Source organism: Charadrius vociferus, unplaced genomic scaffold (assembly GCF_000708025.1).
Source record: "Charadrius vociferus isolate BGI_N301 unplaced genomic scaffold, ASM70802v2 scaffold123, whole genome shotgun sequence".
NCBI lineage: Eukaryota > Metazoa > Chordata > Aves > Charadriiformes > Charadriidae > Charadrius > Charadrius vociferus.
In genome coordinates, this window is record NW_009647425.1 from 935,903 (window position 1) to 954,452 (window position 18,550).

General features: G+C 38.6%; 1 protein-coding gene across 1 annotated transcript in view; it reads right to left on the minus strand.

The window, feature by feature from the left end:
• Positions 1-18,550, minus strand: part of DLGAP2 (discs, large (Drosophila) homolog-associated protein 2) — a 101,946-nt gene that overhangs the window by 39,215 nt on the left and 44,181 nt on the right. Inside the window, exons 4-5 of the mRNA XM_009880529.1 lie at positions 16,004-16,151; positions 12,166-12,385 (exon numbers count right to left, since the gene is read on the minus strand). Of these exons, the coding sequence (XP_009878831.1) occupies positions 12,166-12,385; positions 16,004-16,151 (368 nt within the window). The remainder of the gene's footprint in view (positions 1-12,165; positions 12,386-16,003; positions 16,152-18,550) is intronic.

Genomic DNA, 18,550 nt, shown 5'->3' on the forward strand with positions numbered 1-18,550 from the left:
TGTTTCTGGCTTTCCAGATTAAGCAGAACAAAACAGCTGATATATTCAGCGATATTTTTGTGATATTTTCTTGGAAAGACTGCTTACACCCAGATGAGTTTTATCAGCACATTTTATATGTTGGTCTGCATTTTATTTAGACTACATAACCCAAAGCATTGTCTGAGTGGTAGGTATCTATAACTTTCTAACCTTTTTTCTTGATGGGTCATTTTGCATGTATTAAGTTTAGGTAAACCTGGATATTTGTCACACCCTAAAGTCAGATGTTAATTGATGGTCTCATGTTGCCATAGTCCATGGGGGCAAAATGCTGCATTTATCCTGCACTAGTTTTTTAAGTAGGGTCTTTTAGTAACAATGAATTATGCCGTATCTTCAAGACATAGTCAGTATTTGAGAACTATAAATGGGAATCCATCTCACCTCACATTAGTCACTTACAAAACAGTCATCCAAGTCTAATTTAGTTGTCTGATCTCTTTTAGAATTACTGGGAGAAAAATAAGCAATTCTGGGGGCAATTCTCACCCATCTTAGATGCTTATTTTACCAGGAAATGAATCATCCTGTGCAGGTGCCTACTTTTATCCATCAACCATAAAGGGAATCGAGGACAACCAACTCAGATCAGGACATGTAATTTAAAAATGTCTAAAGGGGTGAGATAAACTCCAGCCAAATGCTCTGTCCCTGTGATAGCACTGGTAGGACTTTGGTATGCATTGGGACATGACCTCTCCTGCCTTCCATTACCTGCGTTCATTGGAAGGGTGGGAGCTTCATCTCCTCTGCTCCACATTCCCCACGAGCCGGCTCTTAAAGCAAGCCTGTGTGGAATTTGCCTGCATTAATGACTGAATCCTAATTTCCTGATCCTTGATCCCTTCTGCTGGAGCTACTATATAGCAGCTAGTAATAGTTTGGCCCCGGGTCCCTTTGTAGCTCCACAGATGTATTAAAAGCAACCCCTTCCTGTTTCTGTAGTTTTAAATTGATTGCACAGTTTTAGGCACTGGGCTAGACCATGCTGTTAATCCCACTGAAGTTGTTGATGTTGAAGTTAGTGGAATCAGACCAATTCATGTAAACTCAGGGTCTGGACCATTATCATAACATATTATTCACATCGGCAAGATTTGTGCTTCTTATATATGACTTTTTTAAAGAGCTGTTCAAAATCACATGTCACTGAGACATAGATGTCATATGAATCCCGTACAAAATGCTATTTGTTAAGCAGCATCTGTTTTTGACATCTCTCTGCTAAACAGGACCTATATAGCACTTGAGAAAAAAGACTGAAATCATTAGCATGCCATGTAACCTCAATCAGAATTTACTGGGGTAAGTAAAAATTACTGCATGAGTTGATTTTATTTTTTTTAAAACCTGTGTGCACATCAGGTTATACTCAATATTCAGAGTAGATCCTTTTATGCTTAAGTTATGTACCTCTATCTGATTTTGTACAGGAAACTAACAATTAAGTGGAAATGTGACCACTAAATTTGGAAAAAAGCTGGAGTCTAAGTACACACTACAATCTCCCAGGAGGAGAACAGTATAAAAGGAATTACTGTAATCAAGTCATTCAGTGCGTAAGTCGTTACCTCCATATTGAGGAAACTTAGGTCTGTAGGCAGCCCATGTTACGTAAACGATAAAATCTGTTTTGACAGTGTAATTAATGTTAGTCTCAAAACAGAAATGCAAATCAGACAAGACATCAAGGTCAGAAGCTGTAAGCCTTTGCCAAAGTTAAAAGAGATGTGGGCAACACAAACCTCATGGATTGCTGATGGACTAGTTACAAAGGGTTCTATTTTAGATCTGTTCATTAGCAAGAAATTATAGCCTAACCAGCATCCTGTAGACGGCAAAGCAAAGTGCTGACAGCTGTTTTGCTCTTCTCAACAGTTCCTATGTGCCTCCAAAACACTGAAGTTGCAGTAAAAAAAAAATAAAAAAAATCTGTTTTTCAGTTGCAGGAAGGAAAAATGTACCTTTAACTATACTCCATTTACAGATTGTATGTGCAGCTTTTCAGGAATACAGATTGCATTTGTCACATCATCAAAACAGCAAGTGACAAAGAGAAAAAGAGCTCCAAAAGCTAAGAGTCACTCTTATTGGGCTACTCTTTTCACACTGAAATAAAACAGAAAATTTGAAAATGTTTTTCAGTAGAATCAAACCAATACTGCTGTAATTCTGTACCTAAAAAACAAACAAACAAAAAATCTCTTTTTGAATTCCCAGGTACCCTTATTGCTCAAGTAAAATAATTTCCATCAGCTTCCTAAACCCACTCAGACATATTATGTAAGCTTATCGTTGGTTTTGTTTTTATATTTTCTATTCTCATTCTTACAGTAACTATGTGCAACTCGTGATTTTCTTTAACTTACAGTAAAGAATTCTAAACTGAATAGGATGAGACAAACAATTTGATCACTTAAGGAAGTGTTGCACAGTAGAATAATTTTAACAGTGCATTATGATAATGGTCCTACATCAAAGAATTTAAGTGATTACAAAACATTTTAATTAAAGATAATTTAATACCTTTAAATCATTGTTCTAATCCACAGAGAGCTACAAGTCTGGACGTAAACTCAGAGTGCACTTTTGAGATTGGTAACAATATAGGCAACAGTCAAATCAAGAAATCTTTTTACCCAAGATGCAGATGGAGTATTGGTGTCAAAACCAGTGCTCAGGAAGGTACTTGCAGGCTGCCAGCCCTCTATTTAGGTGCAGCAAATGATGCATGCGGGTTTTGAGCTCTCAAGCCTGTAAGTCAGACCACAGCTCTCTCAGTCATCCTTGTTTTCAGCGGGACCAGGATTTAATCTTTGGTTTCATCCTATAATGCAACTAAAATAGGCCTGACTTTTACCTCAGATTTATAGGTTAGCTAGCTATACTATGCTATCGTTGTAGGCTATTTTTATAGACAACAGAAAGAAATAGGGACGTCCAGAGGATAAGTTCTTTCATAACAGATACCAATCCTAAAGGAGATAAATCACATTTCATTGACTATTATAGGACGTTAATGTGACTGCCTTTGACAGCTACATTTTAGATATATGTAATAGGTGAGATGAATTTTTTTGACTGAAATTTTTATGTTTTTTTCCATTGGGGGAAGGAGACAAAGAGAGGAAATGTATGTATTTTTCTGGACACAGAACTATCCCAAAAGGTAAAGTAATGCATATAAAAATCATGACTCACTGGTATGTCCTTGATATTCTGTCCTCAGCCTCAGAAAGCCAAGTGATAGGTTACTCCCTTCAAACTCAATATCTTCCTTAACCCTGTTTGGATGTCCTCTAGTTGCCCTTAAGGAGTAATAACGAGCTACTTGGATTGCTCTGTGTTCCCAGTGTGTATATTTTAATGGCCTATATACTGCGACTAAACCTTGGCCTTACAGTGAGCACAGAGTTTGTTGGTAAGTATCAGGGTGCTATTAGGGGACTGTAAGACACCTCAGTGTAGGTAGGGGTTTGTTGACTCTCTGTTGGTGCACAATAGGATCCATACACTGTATTCAGTCTGAGTCAAACTCAGCTAAACATGGCAGCTAAAAAGGTACCTAACACTGTTTCAGAGGTCCTAGGTCCCCCTATCTAGCCTACATCTGCAATTCTCTCGTAGGTCCCATGTGGATACGGGCCAATGGTTTTAAACTGAAAGAGGGTAGATTTAGAATACATATTAGGAAGAAATCCTTTACTTTGAGGGTGGCGAGACACTGGAACAGGCTGCCAAGAGAAGTTGTCAATGCCCCAATCCTGGAGGTGTTTAAAGCCAGGTTGGATGGGGCTTTGAGCAACCTGATCTAGTGGAAAGGGTTGGAACTAGACGATCTTTAAGGTGCCTTCCAACTCTAACCATTCTATGATTCTATGACATCTCAAATGGTACCAGCCAATTATCTTTGAAGTAATCTGAATTTATTGTCATGGGAACTTAGACAACTACTTTGCATGAAAGCAGCTACGTGTAGATGACTTGATCTGGAGGAACACCACACACTATTCAACTAACCTGTCTGGCCAAAGGCTAATTCTATCTGGTTATGCCCTAGGAATGTCACCAATTTTATTGCCTTTATTTTCTCTGGTCCTCTGGAGAAAAACTTTCAAGTATGTTTTAAGTATCAGGTTTACCAATTGCCCTTCTAGGGTACATCTGAGCCTGAATAAAATTCCTGACACAGAAATGGAGACTTAAATATAAGCTTTTCTTGATGAAACTCCATTTCAGGGAAGTGAAAATAGAGGATGGGAGTTGCTGAGAGGTCGGCAGAGATGTGCAAGCATCCCAAGAGGATTTTTATATTAATAAAACTGAAGTTGCTGGAAGTAAACTAAAGGTAACTATAAAAGTTTTTCTCCTACTTCTGTGCCACTCCACTGAAACATAGATATGGCTTTATTTAAATAATGAAGAACTTGCTTTGTCTCTACCTTCAGATGCCTCTGTTATTGGGAAGGATTTGGGTGCCAACTGTCCACTAGTATTCTGTTCTCCTGGAAAAGGCAATTTTGCAAGTTAGAAATAATGTCCGTCGGGAGAAGTACATTTGTAAATGGCAAGCATGAATCAAAATGTCCTCTCCATGAGGCAGAAGGGTAGTGAAAGCACCTGAACTTGCCTCCTGAAATGCCTGATAATACACTTTTGGAAATAGCTTTACTATCCAACGTACATTCTAAAAGTGGAAGGGTCCCTAAGGAAACAAGACTTGACTTGCCATAAAGGAGTTTATTGTTAATTTGGAATGAAGCTTTCTTTCTTCACACATACCCTCTACTGGTCCTTGTGCCTTTCCCAGGACCCACAGGAGAGGAATTCCTCTGTGGCTGCACACACATTTTTTCGGAAGAATTTTTTTATTGTAAAGAAGCTAGAGCAGAACACAGCTCGGCCCTGCTGCACTGAAAGTGTAACAAAGCTAAGGGCCAGTTGGTCAGCAAGCAAAACTGGGTCAGTTTCAAGACAGTTATGCTTAGTTACATTAATTGATGGGCTGAGGCCCTGATGGATGAAATATTACATGAGCTGGTAAAAATTAGTGTCGGAATGCAGTGAAAAGGATATCTTTGTACCCAGCAGAGCAACCATTGCAGTTCCAGTGCACGCAGCATCATTATGGCTCCTGACACATATGCCTTCAACAAAATCCAGGACTGAATTCATGCAGAGCTTCTGAGAAGACTCCTCAGTGGTTTTTTTTAAATTCACTGAGGAACACAGAAGGAGAAGCACTGGCAGGAGAGGGGTCCTGCCTTCTTTTTCACTACAAGTATAAGGAAGCATTGTGAACTGGTGCTTCCAGGTTCCCCCGTCCAGTGAGCTTCCCACAGCTGCACAGACCCACCTGAGGACAAAACCTTCTGGCAACCTCAAGGTGAATAGCTGGGCTGAGATTTACCTCTGCCACTGTTAGCTTCTATCATCTCAGGAAGGCTTCAAACACCTGAGCAGGGAATCACCTTCCTTGCATGATTTTTTTTCTTATCCTTTTTTTTTTTTCCTTCCCTATAACAGAAAATGAAGCTGAGAAAGCTCTGCGAAAACTGATCCCATATAAAAGCTTTGAAGCCAAATTCTGCCAGGGAAGGAAGCAGGGGTGCACTTTTTAATAAAAAAAAGGAACCAGCTGTCTGGCAAATCTAATAGGTTATGGAGGAATTATGTCAAGCACAGAACAGCAGGAGCAAGGGAGAAACACTCATTACACATTTTTAAAATTAACCATAGATGGAAGGCAGCTACTTCATTTTTTATCTCTGCCTCTGCAGATCATCTGTACCAAGGAGAATGAGAATTATGAAAAGCTCCTGGCTACTGCTCCAACTGTTGTCACGCCTCATCAGTCTGAAGAGGCCACACGGCCAGGCAGCCCTCATCAGCACAGCCTTACTCCATCTCAGGGAATCCCAGTTATGAACAGTTGCAATGGCCTCTTGGCCATCCCCTGTTGAACTCCTCAAACCAAACGGCTCGTGTCACCTTCATCCCAGCGACTGCCTGGGCCACTTCCATCACGTAGAGCTGCTATGAAACAGCAGTGTCAGCATAGCAGCAGAACTTCAATATATTTAAAAGAATTAAAGACTAATTATTCCCCCCACATATACCCAGAGCAATGAAAGTGATGTGTGCGTATCCAAGTGTAGAACTGGGCTCACCGTTTGTTAGGCTAAGATTTATTCCCTCAGTATAAGCACACAAGCTGGCATAGCATCAAAGTATTAACTCAGGATCCCCAAGTGCTCCCACAGATATATAGTATACTTCCTGCAGAGAATTAGAGTGCCAGATAATTCCATGGAGCCCCAACAGCAATTAAACAAAGTCAATAGGCAAATTGTAATTGAGAAAACAGCCCTCTATATCTTATTTGGACTTCAGGTTTTGTGGTTTTAAACATACCTGTTGTGGATACTGCCTCTACCTGTTACTTAGCAATGGATACCAGTAAAAACCTCTAAGACTCAGCATTTATTTCTACAGAGAAAACAGAAATTGTGGAGATGTTACTTCATGAATATGTTTTCCTCCATTTGGCTGGTTTTCCTAGCCATAGTGCATTGCATTATGAACATCCAAGCAGCCACCTGGATGAATTATCTCATTCTTGAGAAAACAAAAGAAAATTACACATTTATTGATCATAAAGCATTTTTCTTTTAGGAACTAAGGAATGTGTTTTTCCAATTTTTAAATTTATATACATTTATAAAATCCCCTCTGAGCCTACTCTTCTCCAGGCTGAACAGTCCCAGCTCTCTTATCCTTTCCTCATGGGAGACATGCTCGAGACCCTTCGTCTTCTTAATGACCCTTCACTGAACTCCGCTAGCTCCATATGTAGTAGCACCATGAATAAAACTTTTGCCTCTGTTGGTATCCTCATATCTTTCAAAAAATAAAAACAACCCACAAAAGAATAACTACCATCACTAGTGTTCAGATAGCAACCAGAGAATCAGTCCTTTTTGGGTCTGCAGGGATAGCTGTGCTATGGAACAGTACAACTTCTCAATGCAATATCATATTCTTATGCCTTTATGTTTGTAGGTACATGACCATGCAATCTATTTCCTGCCAATGAGAGTTTTGTGGATGAATATCAAACACGTGCTCTAAAAATTCACCCTATGCAGCCCTTTATTTCAAAAATGGAAAGCTGAAAATAGCTTTAAGTCAGGAGAAAGGAAACCTGCAATTCCTCGGGCATTCTGAGTAATCATATGAGCTGTGACTGAAAACTCCCTCATGCAATGTGACCTTGTTTGAATTAATTGGTTTTGGAATTAGCCCTCAATAGTTCAGTAAACGTGGAATTCTCTGAAGTTTACTCATTGCCAAGCAGAGACCTTCTGGCTGAGAAAAGTAAAATGGACAAAAGACAGTTCCTTACTTCTCATCTTTTTCAGTAGACTCTTTGGTAAGCACAAGCTTAGTAGAGCTACCTACTATGAAGCAGATAAAAAGAGGTGCATACACAATTGATCTGACAGGATTGCAGTATGCTACGTTTTCTAGAAAAATTAAGTTATTGTAATGCAGTATACTGGCCACTTAAGGCTAGTAACTATATCCCCTGGAATCAGTAGTGCTTCACACCAAGTTTCTCTCAAGATCAGCTGGAAATCCCTGAAGTGGGACAAGTGATCTTGGACTGACACTTAACACAGGACAGAAATCCAGGATGTCTTTATGTCCCGTGACCCAATGCCCATTGTGCTGAAGTCCATAGCTAGGTGGATTTTTTTTTTTTCATTAATCCACTCATCAAAAAATACACTTGTAGCCAAATAACTTGGGGTTAGAGGAAAATGTGAAGTAGTTTTAAGAAACTGGAGATGATGCTCCCTTTTATTCATCAGCCTAAAAGCTGAAGAACTTAACTGAGGCTACTCCTTCAGTGCTTGTTGCTGGAGAAGGATTTTGTACCTCTGACTGGAGTGCTTCGGTTCTTCCTCATAGGATATTTAGTCTTTTCTTTCTTAGATGTTTCAATTTGCATATAAAAGCAATATTTACTGAGCAGATATCCCACCTGATGGGTGAGTGTCCTGAGCAGTGGACTAGAGTGGCAGTGTCTCCCTCAGTAAAGATGAAAATGTTTTACAGAATGTATAATAACGCCATCAGGAGAAACTGAATGCGCGCCCCACATCTGAACACATAATGACCTGGTGTTCAGGATATCCTGGGCGGCCAAAGATGCAAATACCAAATTGCTCTCTGCCTCAGAGGAGGGATTTTAACACATTCTTCTGCTTCACATCAGTCCGTCCCACCTGCTACCTCCAGCATGATTGCGACTCAGTATTTCTGCATTCACAGCAAAGTAAAACAACATCAGGAGAAAAAACTGTGAGGAAACATCCTGAAATACTCTATAATGTATGAAGTCAGTCATATACAGGTCTGTCTCCACATACAGGACATGTAAGAAAAATAAGCTGACCACCTCAGGCAAAGGGGGAACAACCAGAGAGCAGTTAAGACCTTCAAGACCTGCTCGTTGGTTATGTTTCCATTGCACAATCCAGTGTATTTGAATTACTTTTCAGTAAGACAACGTAAGTACTGCAGGTGGGATAGTGTGTTACGGTGGCACTGCTCCCAGACTACTGCACTCTGTTTCCCAACGGGACTATACAGCCAGGGCTCACCACGCACTGAGCTGCTGGTGGCACAGCTCCGATACCTCTGGTAGCTTGCGTACCTCCCCACAGCGCTCTGCTACACTACCCAGACGTTACCAGGACGAAGCCTTCCAAGCTGACAGCGGAGCCTATATACATGCAGATATACAATAGGGAACCGAGCTGGTGCTACCTAGAAAAGTGACCCAGATTTTATGAACTCTTTCCTGAAAAATGAAGCATTGCTTGTAAGAGTAGCAAAGATGTACAGCAGTAGTAGTTAGGATGACTACTGTACTCTGTGGCTTCCCATTCAGGAAATTACATGTTGTCTGGGATGGAGGGACGAGGTGGGAGGCAGCAGCAGCTGGAGCTGTATTTTCTCAGCTGTGCATCTGACAGCTGCAACTGGATACAGTTCATAGTCGGAAAGCATAAGCTGTCATTCAGGGCTTTTAACATGAAGTATTTTGTACTGGGGTCATTATCTCTTTACAAAACACAAAGGGATGGCTAGAAATGCCCTAAATATAATGAAATATGAGTTTTAGCAGGGGTCACACAGAGTCCAGGTCTAGCTTACAGTGTGCCGGCAATGCTGGCTGCCTCCTCTGCATGGTCACTTGTCTCATTCATTTACACCTGGAGCAACAGGTAGTGCCCTATGTCTTGTCACACAGTCTCCATCAGAGGTGGAGAAGCCTGGTTCCACAAATAATTAAACTACGGGGGTCTGTGCAAAGGTTATTATGTTGTTATTATTATGTCATTAGTACCATAGATATTACCAATGAACCATTGGGCTTTCTGTGTAAAGTTGTGTACATTTAAGAAGACCGAGTTACTGGTAGTTCATTTTCCAGCTATTAGAAAACCCTGGTAACAGAGTCCATTAATGATGTCCCACTTAATATTCATTATCATTGCAACCTTCCTACCTTCTGAAAGCTGTTAATGCATCTAGGAACATTTTAGGAAACTGCATGCTGTAAATATATATTCCATACTTCTGTAATTGAATTCATAGATCAAATATTACATTTTTTATTTTAGATTTACATTTTTAGTTACATGAATTAATTTTTAGCTAAGCCTATGTGTTATGATTTAATTGCTTTACAACATTGATAAGAGGCAGTCATGACCTATATCAGTAAAATTTCAAGTAATAATTAAATTGCAATGGCTGTTAATTTTCTAAGAAATTGCTTTAGTTTCTTTGCGAAGAAGAGCTTGTTACATCATAAGAAAGAAGGACTTAATGTAATGCAATTTTCCTAAGAATTCAAAAGACTGAATTGGAACTGAAGACTGATGTGAAACTTTGACCTTTTTGACATTTATTTGAATGAAGCCCATATAAATGTCGAATATGTGCCAACACCATTTTCACATGTCAGGCAACTGCTTCTTTTACAATTTTCAGAGAGGGCTGAAGAAGTAAGATTTTTATTTTTTTTTAATTATAGTAATTATAGGAAATGAAGCATGTCCCTCCAAAGTCACAGGGGCTGAAGAGAGAAATATGGAAGGGTTACCCCTAGGGTTTTTAAAAAATGGGAACTTATTTGGCAACTGAAATTTTCAATTAATAGGGAATCACATAATCCTTACTTTTCTTGTAAATCAGATAAATATTTATAATTTGAGTATTTATGTTACATAAAAGTTGAGGACAAACTTTCTCAGTGGTAGAGAGATAATATTTTGACTAAAGAAACACACTCAGACCTGTATACAGTCCATAGGCTTAGAAACAGTTTTGGCTCAGGAAAACATCTCAAATCATCTTTTTTTTTCTCCACAGTGTCAATATCACCTCACCACAACAAAGCAGAAAGATTACATATTTGGCCAAGAAAAATCTATCTGATAAATCATTTCTGAGATGAGGGAGAAGCCATGTGTGAAATGAAGGTTAAAGTTTTCAAACCCACAGTATTTAACCAGCAGGCTGCTAATCAATGCAAAACATTTTTCATAAGTATGAAAACACTGGGATGCAAACATATTTACTGCCTAATCTGGTTATTTTCCCAAACATATTCTATTATTCAGGTTTGTTTCTCTAGAGAATATAAAATAAATTCCTTTCAGTGAGAATTTTGGGCTTATCTAGCATATAAACTCAAGACAGTTTAGGTTAAAACCAATCAACTTGGTAACCAAAGTAATTCTGAAAGTATTCCAATTCGGTACCTGGAGTCAGACAACAAAACAGATATTTAGTTGTGCCTTTTGCCATGGAAGATTTCTTCATAATAATCACACAGTACTATATGACAAAGATGAAAATTAGTCTCTGGGGTAGCAATAAAATCTCATTTCATATCATGATAGCATCTCTATTAAACAAAGGACAGAAACATCCCTAGAGGTGGCACTGTAAGCCACAACTTCTTGTTTTACACAAAGTGATATATATCAATTATAATACTATGCTTAAGATAAAATAACATTTTATGGTACTTCTGGAATGCAAATGTATGTTATTCAGCCTCAGCTTACTTCCTTCCTAAGCTCCCACTGTTCTGTTATACAACAGATGTGTCAAGCAAATAATTTAAAAAGTATTTTTGCATGATACATTTTGAGCTCTTTTTAACCTTTTGTAGATAGGAAGCCTGCACTGCAATTTCATAGTACGTGGCAAGGACAATATCATAATTAGGAACTGACATTAACATATTTGGAAACATAAAAGTGAATTTGGATCACTTAACAAAGAAAATGTATTTGTTATAGATTTCATTTTAATTATTTAACTACCATCTGTGCAATCTTTTCTCTACCAATACTAGACACTAATATTCTAAAATGAATAAAGCTATTATCTTTGCTGAGCAAGTAGTAAGAGAAAAGAAAGTTTCCAGAAGAACGTTAAAAGATCCTAACAGTGAATGGTATAACAATGAATGCTAATGGATACTGATGAGTAACAGCAGATGTGTGAAGCTTGCCATAATGTTTATGATTCAGTGTATTGATATAACTGGTTACACCTTTTCTTAAAGTAAGTAACTAATTCCCTGCTAAGTTAATGGCCTGTAAATGTTCAGACCAAATATTTAAAATCTCGCTTCTCTTTCTTTTGGTACTTTAAAGACCTAAATTAAAAGCAGTGCAACTGATATCATTTAGAAGATCAATTACTTGATAGATAAAAATACCTAAATGTCCAACAATATCTAAATGATACCATTTGCACTCACATTTTTATATTTGCGCCTGGATAACTGTATATATGGGAAATAGAGGTCAAAAATCCAGGTCTGTTACATTATGGTTGCAGGATTCTCCCCAGAAGGAGTTTATTCCAAGCTGTAACCACAAAGGTACGGTATTGCAAAACTAAGAATACTGGTATCAAATATTATCACTAGACAGGGAAATTGTTTCCAGTGTCAAACATCCTTTTACGAAACAAGATGACATATTTTTACATGCAGAACCGTGGAAGGGTCAGTGTAGATTTGCTTACCTGTGGTTGACCTGATAGTTGAGGTGATGTTGGAAGATGCCATCGCAGGTATACATTCATCATCTTGGGAATAGCCTGCCTGAATGGCACGCAAGTAACTGTGGCTTCTTGTTCGGAAACATCCAGGGAGGTCAAGGGCATCCATTGCCTGAGCTTCAACTTCACTAAACACTGATTCACACACCGATTCAAATTGCCCATTAACCTCTGCTTCACTCATCTGAATAAACAACAACAATGCATTTGATTTTTGACTTGCTTTTTTGTGATCATCACGGCCTCAACATCTCAAATGGACACCTGTACATTGATGAAGAACTGTTTTAGCAAATAGTTAAAATGTAGTAATCCCTTCTGATCACATTCACATTTTTTTAACTTACATCAGCTGTTCATATGTATATAATAAGTACATCACACATGTCATACAATTAATTTCACATTTAATATCTTTAGGTATATTCAGAGGATTGTAAATACATGATTTAACAGTAACCAACAAGCTCACTCTGCTCTGATAGAAATCCATGTTCTGCCAGGATAGGAGAACAGAAATCAGCTATACTAATATTAATCCTCAAAAGGTGAGGGTGGATTGCTGGGGTTCCTCACTTATCAGCAAAGTTACTACATATGTGGGCATTTAGCCTGCGTGGTAGGTTGTTATCTTCTCACTATAAAGGTGCTCAAGGAAGTATGTCATACTTGAAGGTGTGTAAGTTCAGAGGAAGTGATGCTTCTGAAAGGTTTGAGAAATATTGCGTCTAGAGTTGTGTCCAGTGAAGCGTGTGAAAGATTAACCATTGTCTGAAATAGAGTGAAAAGTGGTCAGATGAGAAAGTAATGCTTTGACCACCTTTAGCTGAGAAGGGCCCTAAACCAAACTCATTCCCTGGTTAACTGGGTTAGCCATTTAAGTACCGTGGAAAAATGAGATAAGGCCACTACTGCTGCCTTTTCCTCAGCAGCATAATTTTAAGTGTGATAGTTCTGCCACCACGTGAGCTGAGGAACCCTGCCTGTCAGAGCATCCTAAATGTGCCCACCTGCATCACCTACCAGGTCAGCCCCTTGGGGGGTTTCAGCACTGCCCTCCAGCTCCCCGCAGGGCTTGGGCAGGAGCCCGCATCTACCTGCCGACCCTGCCCTGCTAGTTGGGCACGATGCAAAACTGTGTATTTTTAGGTTGCTTTCATGATAAAGAGGGTTTAGGCAGTCTGGCCAGGCTTAGGGAAGCTCTTGGTAGGGAACTGTATATTGCAGTTCTGAAGACGAGTGCCTGAATTCTACCTATCTCAGTTTTAGCGTTTTTTCTGAAGTCATCCCTAACTACCTTTAAATGTACCTGAATAATTCAAAATTATGTTTATCCAAAATCAGATAGGAAGTTAACACTGGATGGGCAAATGCATGACCCCTGGATATGTCCTCCTGATAATTTTTTAAAAAGAGAGTGCTAGAAATCAGAATCGGTATAAACACCGAGTTAAATTCATAGTGTCCCTAAACAGCACATCCAGTTGATACTACTTTTTCTATACGGCTGCTAAGTGCATTTTTCATTATTACTGTTCCTAGTGCATTATTCATTATGGAAACAGAGTGAGTGCAAATGTTTCAAATGTTTTAGGATTTTGATTAAGTAAATGGAAATTTCATACGGAACTTCTGATGATAATGAATAACTGATATTTTAATTTCATGTAAGACATTTTGGCTACTAAATCTCATCTGAAAGGAATTACATTACCCTTCATAAAATTTGCTTCTAATAAAGTTAAGTAGACTAATGCAATCTCGAAAAGATTAAAAAAACCCCTTACTCTGAAATATTTTGCATACATCATTGATCAGGAAATTTATGGTAATGTAGTCCATAAACACTTGAAGTCCTAACCACTTCTTTCAAAGGTCATTGACAATAGAAAAATAAGTTTTAAAACTTCACTTAAAAATATAAACCATGGAACCCAGCATCTTTCTTGACTCTACCCTTGGTCAAGAGTGAAAAATGAAGGATCTCAAAAAAAAAAAAAAAGGCATTAAAAATACCACAAATCATACAAACTGCTGTTATGTAGATGGGACAAGAAGATGATGGTGTCATGGAAAAGGAACAGGAAACAGCAAAGTTCAGAACTTGTTATTTTAATACATTTACTTTTTTTAGTATCTATTAAATGCATTTCTAATTGGTCTGGAAACAGCTGGACTGTGAGGTAGGAACTATGTGGTTGACACAAGATTATGTTGGCTAGTGAAGACTGAAAAAGAAAGGAACTATATCCAGCAAGTTTAGTTAATCTGGCCAATTGAGCAGTCTACCTGCAAATTAAATCTATCGTGGACATTTTTCCGGGTAATGCATATTGGAATGAAGAATTTTAACCATTGCTGAAACCAATTAGTCATTATGGACAGCTCAGTGAACATCTCCATGCACAGACATGGTCAAAGAGGCAGAAGATGTTAGAATAGTTCTATATTACAGCATTGTTAGGTGACAGCAAACAGCCCTTGCTTTAAATGCAGGATGTAATTCTTGTGAAACTTGCTCAAAACCAGAGTGTAATTAAAAATAGAAAATAACCAAACAAGGGTAATGCCAAATCAAGGCATGAGCATGATGGGGACAGGTTTCACAAAGGAGCGATGAAAAATAATGAAAGGCTTGGAAAGTGACTGTTTCTAATTCTGATGTGTACTATAGAAGATTATGCTTAGATTTATCCCACATAAATTAAGGAATTTGACTGAAGGGCATTACTCAGGTGACTAGTCCCTCTTGACTCCACAGTCAGCGGAGACTGACAAGCATTTCCAGAGGGCTCTCAGCCCACTTGGGATGTGCACTGTCCTGGAAGAAACTCTTTCACTCAATTAACTTCAGAGGAAGCTTTGGTTGTTGCCTCAGTTAAAAGCCTCAAGTTAGATGAGTTGAATCCAGGCCTGAATAGCCATGCAATAGAAATTGAATGTGAGTGAATGCAAAATTGCTTTAAAAAGATCTTTCTTTAGAGTAACCATTGTGTATAATTAGCTACTATACCCTTCGGTGCCCCACTAAATGGTCAAAGAAAAATAAAGTAACACATGTCTGAGAGAAGGGCAGGGCCCACCTGTCATGAAGCAACACAGTGAAGAAATGTCAGGACCAATAAACATTAGAAACATTGGAAATTTTATGTAGAGTCCTCTGCTAAACAGAACATGCACATATTTCATAAGGCTGCTTGCACTTATGGCCTGATTCAGATCTCACTTCAACATAAATTAGTACCAACTAACCAACATAAAACCAGCAGGGTGGAAAAATGTCTCTTTTCAAAGTCCCCATACATAGAATAATTGATGGGACTTATTCTATCACCCAAGAAGAGTGAGGGATTGAGTTTAGAGATGAATCACTGCTCCTTTGGAGCTTAATTATTTCAATCTATACCGTAATCTGGCAACCCACATTTACTGAAATCAGAGTAGATATTTTCAGAGGATGCGTATTGTAGGAGTGTGCCCCTTATGCTCAGTCTGAATCTTCTTAACATTTAAGTATTTAATATAGACTGAAAATGAAAGTACCAGTATTTAAATTTCTAATGAAAAATAAATGGAAAATATTACGCGTGGTGGTGTTCCTTTGCTTCTAGCATTCAGTATTTTTCTTGAAATTTTGAACATCGGTTACATTCCTTAGAACAGAATTATTTCGACAATTCACATCCTCAGTTTGATATTAATTAAAAAAAGCCCCCAAAACTCCAAACTAAAATCATCCACTAGCAACAACTCTGGCATCAGTGATTAACCTATAAGAAAAGTTATAACAAGAATTTCCCACCTGACTAACACAGCTGGCCTGACTGAGCGTGCTCACTGCTCTCATATAGCTCTGATTCCTTGAGCGAAACTTTGGGGAATTGTAGTTTGCAGAGGGATCCAGGTTGTGACCCCCAGGCACGTCACTTGCGGTTTGAAGATAGCTCTGACTACAAAGGAAAGAGGAAGAAAAAAGGAAAGGGTGTAAAACTACAGATGGAATCAATTAGGACACTAAAGACAGTAATTTGTATGAGACTCGCAAATCCATTCCCCAGGGTCCAAATCTCTCTCTGTATAAAGCATCATAGATCTGTTGCAGTCAAACGCCTTAGCACAAGCACAGATTCTGTCTGCAGTTTTGCTACCTGGATGATATAAAATTTTAAATCTTTGCTGTATTTAAACACCATCAATCCTCCTGGCTATTAATGTTGAATTTTACTAAAAGAGAATGTCAAGGTCAACAGGAGCAAGAACCAGAGCCAAAGCACAAACCAAAGTAACTAAAAATCTTCCTTCATAGATAAAATCTGCTACTGGTCATCTGGTTTTCATCAGGGTGTTAGGCATCGAGACCTTTTATCTTCAAAGGATTGACATATTTTTACAAAAGATCAAAATATTCCATGTTCAGCTAAAAAAAAATAGATTAATAAGGTACTCGGAACAACTGCACGAAGCTCTAGAAGTGCTTTGCTTGCGACACATCTCCCAGTTTGGAGGACCTTAACACCACACTGAGCCCCTTTCACTACAAGGGTATGTTAGTCTTCATGCTTTATGTTAAATATATTGATTATCTATCATTCCAGGAAAATAAATAAGCCTAATTAAAGAACAGTACTTGGCTTTGAATACAAAATTTAAAAAAATGAAAGTCGCGAACAAGGTTTACCAGAGTTCTCAGAACCTCTGAAAATCAGATTTTAGAGGTCACATGACACTCAACCCTAGACATCAGTGCATAAATTAATTGTTTCAGAAAATGTTGGTTTTCATGTGGTAAACAGGCAGTTTTTATATTTATTCCTTAAAGGTAGCTTTAACAAAAACACAGTTTCTGGCAATAATAGATTTGTGCCAGCTGAATGCCTGTCAATATTGGCAATACAGTTATTTCAAGCTGAGCTGGCAGAGTGACTCAGTCCAGCAGTGGCTGTGACACATGCCCAGGCTGTCAGGAATTTCCCTGTGAAGGAGGAAGCGTCCTCTCTGGAAGGACCAGACCACTCAGTAAATGAGAAAGCCACATGTTCAACACCTGGTGCAAAACAAAGCACAAACCAGGACATTGTTTCTTAGTCCATACTTATCGAACACCGAGCGTGACCATAGGCCGGTGCTTGAGGAAGGACTCAACCTCCCTCACTAAGTGGACACAACCTGATTTTGGGCTGGATGCAATCCCCAAGGAGCAGTCAGGGAGGAATCTCAGAGCTTTTATCATGGCTCTGACTAGAGCAGCAAATAGTGTTGAGCTCCATCTCCCTGTGTGGCTGTGTCCTCTGATGTTAGACATGTGATGACCCAGGGTCCCCTCACATCACCAGCTGCAAGAGCAGATGGGATTTATAGACCCTCCCGACTTGGGAGATCTGTTCTCAAGCACTTCCATGTGTTCTTCCTGACTTAGCCATCTCAGGGTCAACATAGACACAGCCTTGCTTCCTCAGTGCATCTGCCAATGGCTGGGCTATCTGCTCCTCTAAGACAGGCTGCTGCCTTCTTCAGGAAAAAAGGACAGGTTTTGTTTTTATCTTGGTGCAAGGCAGGCATTTTTCTGAATTCTTAAGAAATTTCCCTGGAGGAAAATAATTTTTTTCTTCCTTTCTTTATTCAGTGCATTCTACAGAATACCTCTCTAACCTCACAGCAGAGGTAAACAATGTAGAAACTATGCTATAACTGCTAAAACCAAAATGAAAATGTGTAAGATTAATGCAGGCATGTGATCAGAGGTTAATTAAGTCATTACAGTCAAAGTGATTTGCAGATTATGATAGCTGTCTGATAGTGGCTCTAATTTGGTTTTAGATGATGAAAACAACTGTAGCAGTATTTTTTTGTTCCCATAGGTGTGAAGACAAATATAATAGATTAGGCGAAGTGGTATAGACCCTCCCTATCTATATTCAGCTGCTGGATGTAACTAAATCTCCTTTCCTCTACAGGCACCTGCTTTGTGTCATTCTGATTCTTTGCACATGCTTTACTAAATCTGCCTGGTATTGTTAATCTAGTATTTTTCAAAACAGTTAGATGAGTTCCCTCTGGACCTTCTCCTTATCATCAGGTGGCAAAGTCTGGGATTCTGAGACAGTTTGCGAAAGAGATGTTTGAGTTTTTTTCATTAAAACACAGGCCACATCAAGAAAAGATAGAAGCAATAAAATGAAATTATAAATTATTAATTATTTTATAAACTAATTAAAGTTAATTAATTAAAACTGGCTCCTAATTACTGTCTCCTTCGCTAAGGTAATGCTCAACAACCTAGTATTTCATTATGCACGTACCGGTTCCTTGTGAGGTATTGCTATCATTAAATACAATCAACAATTTCTAC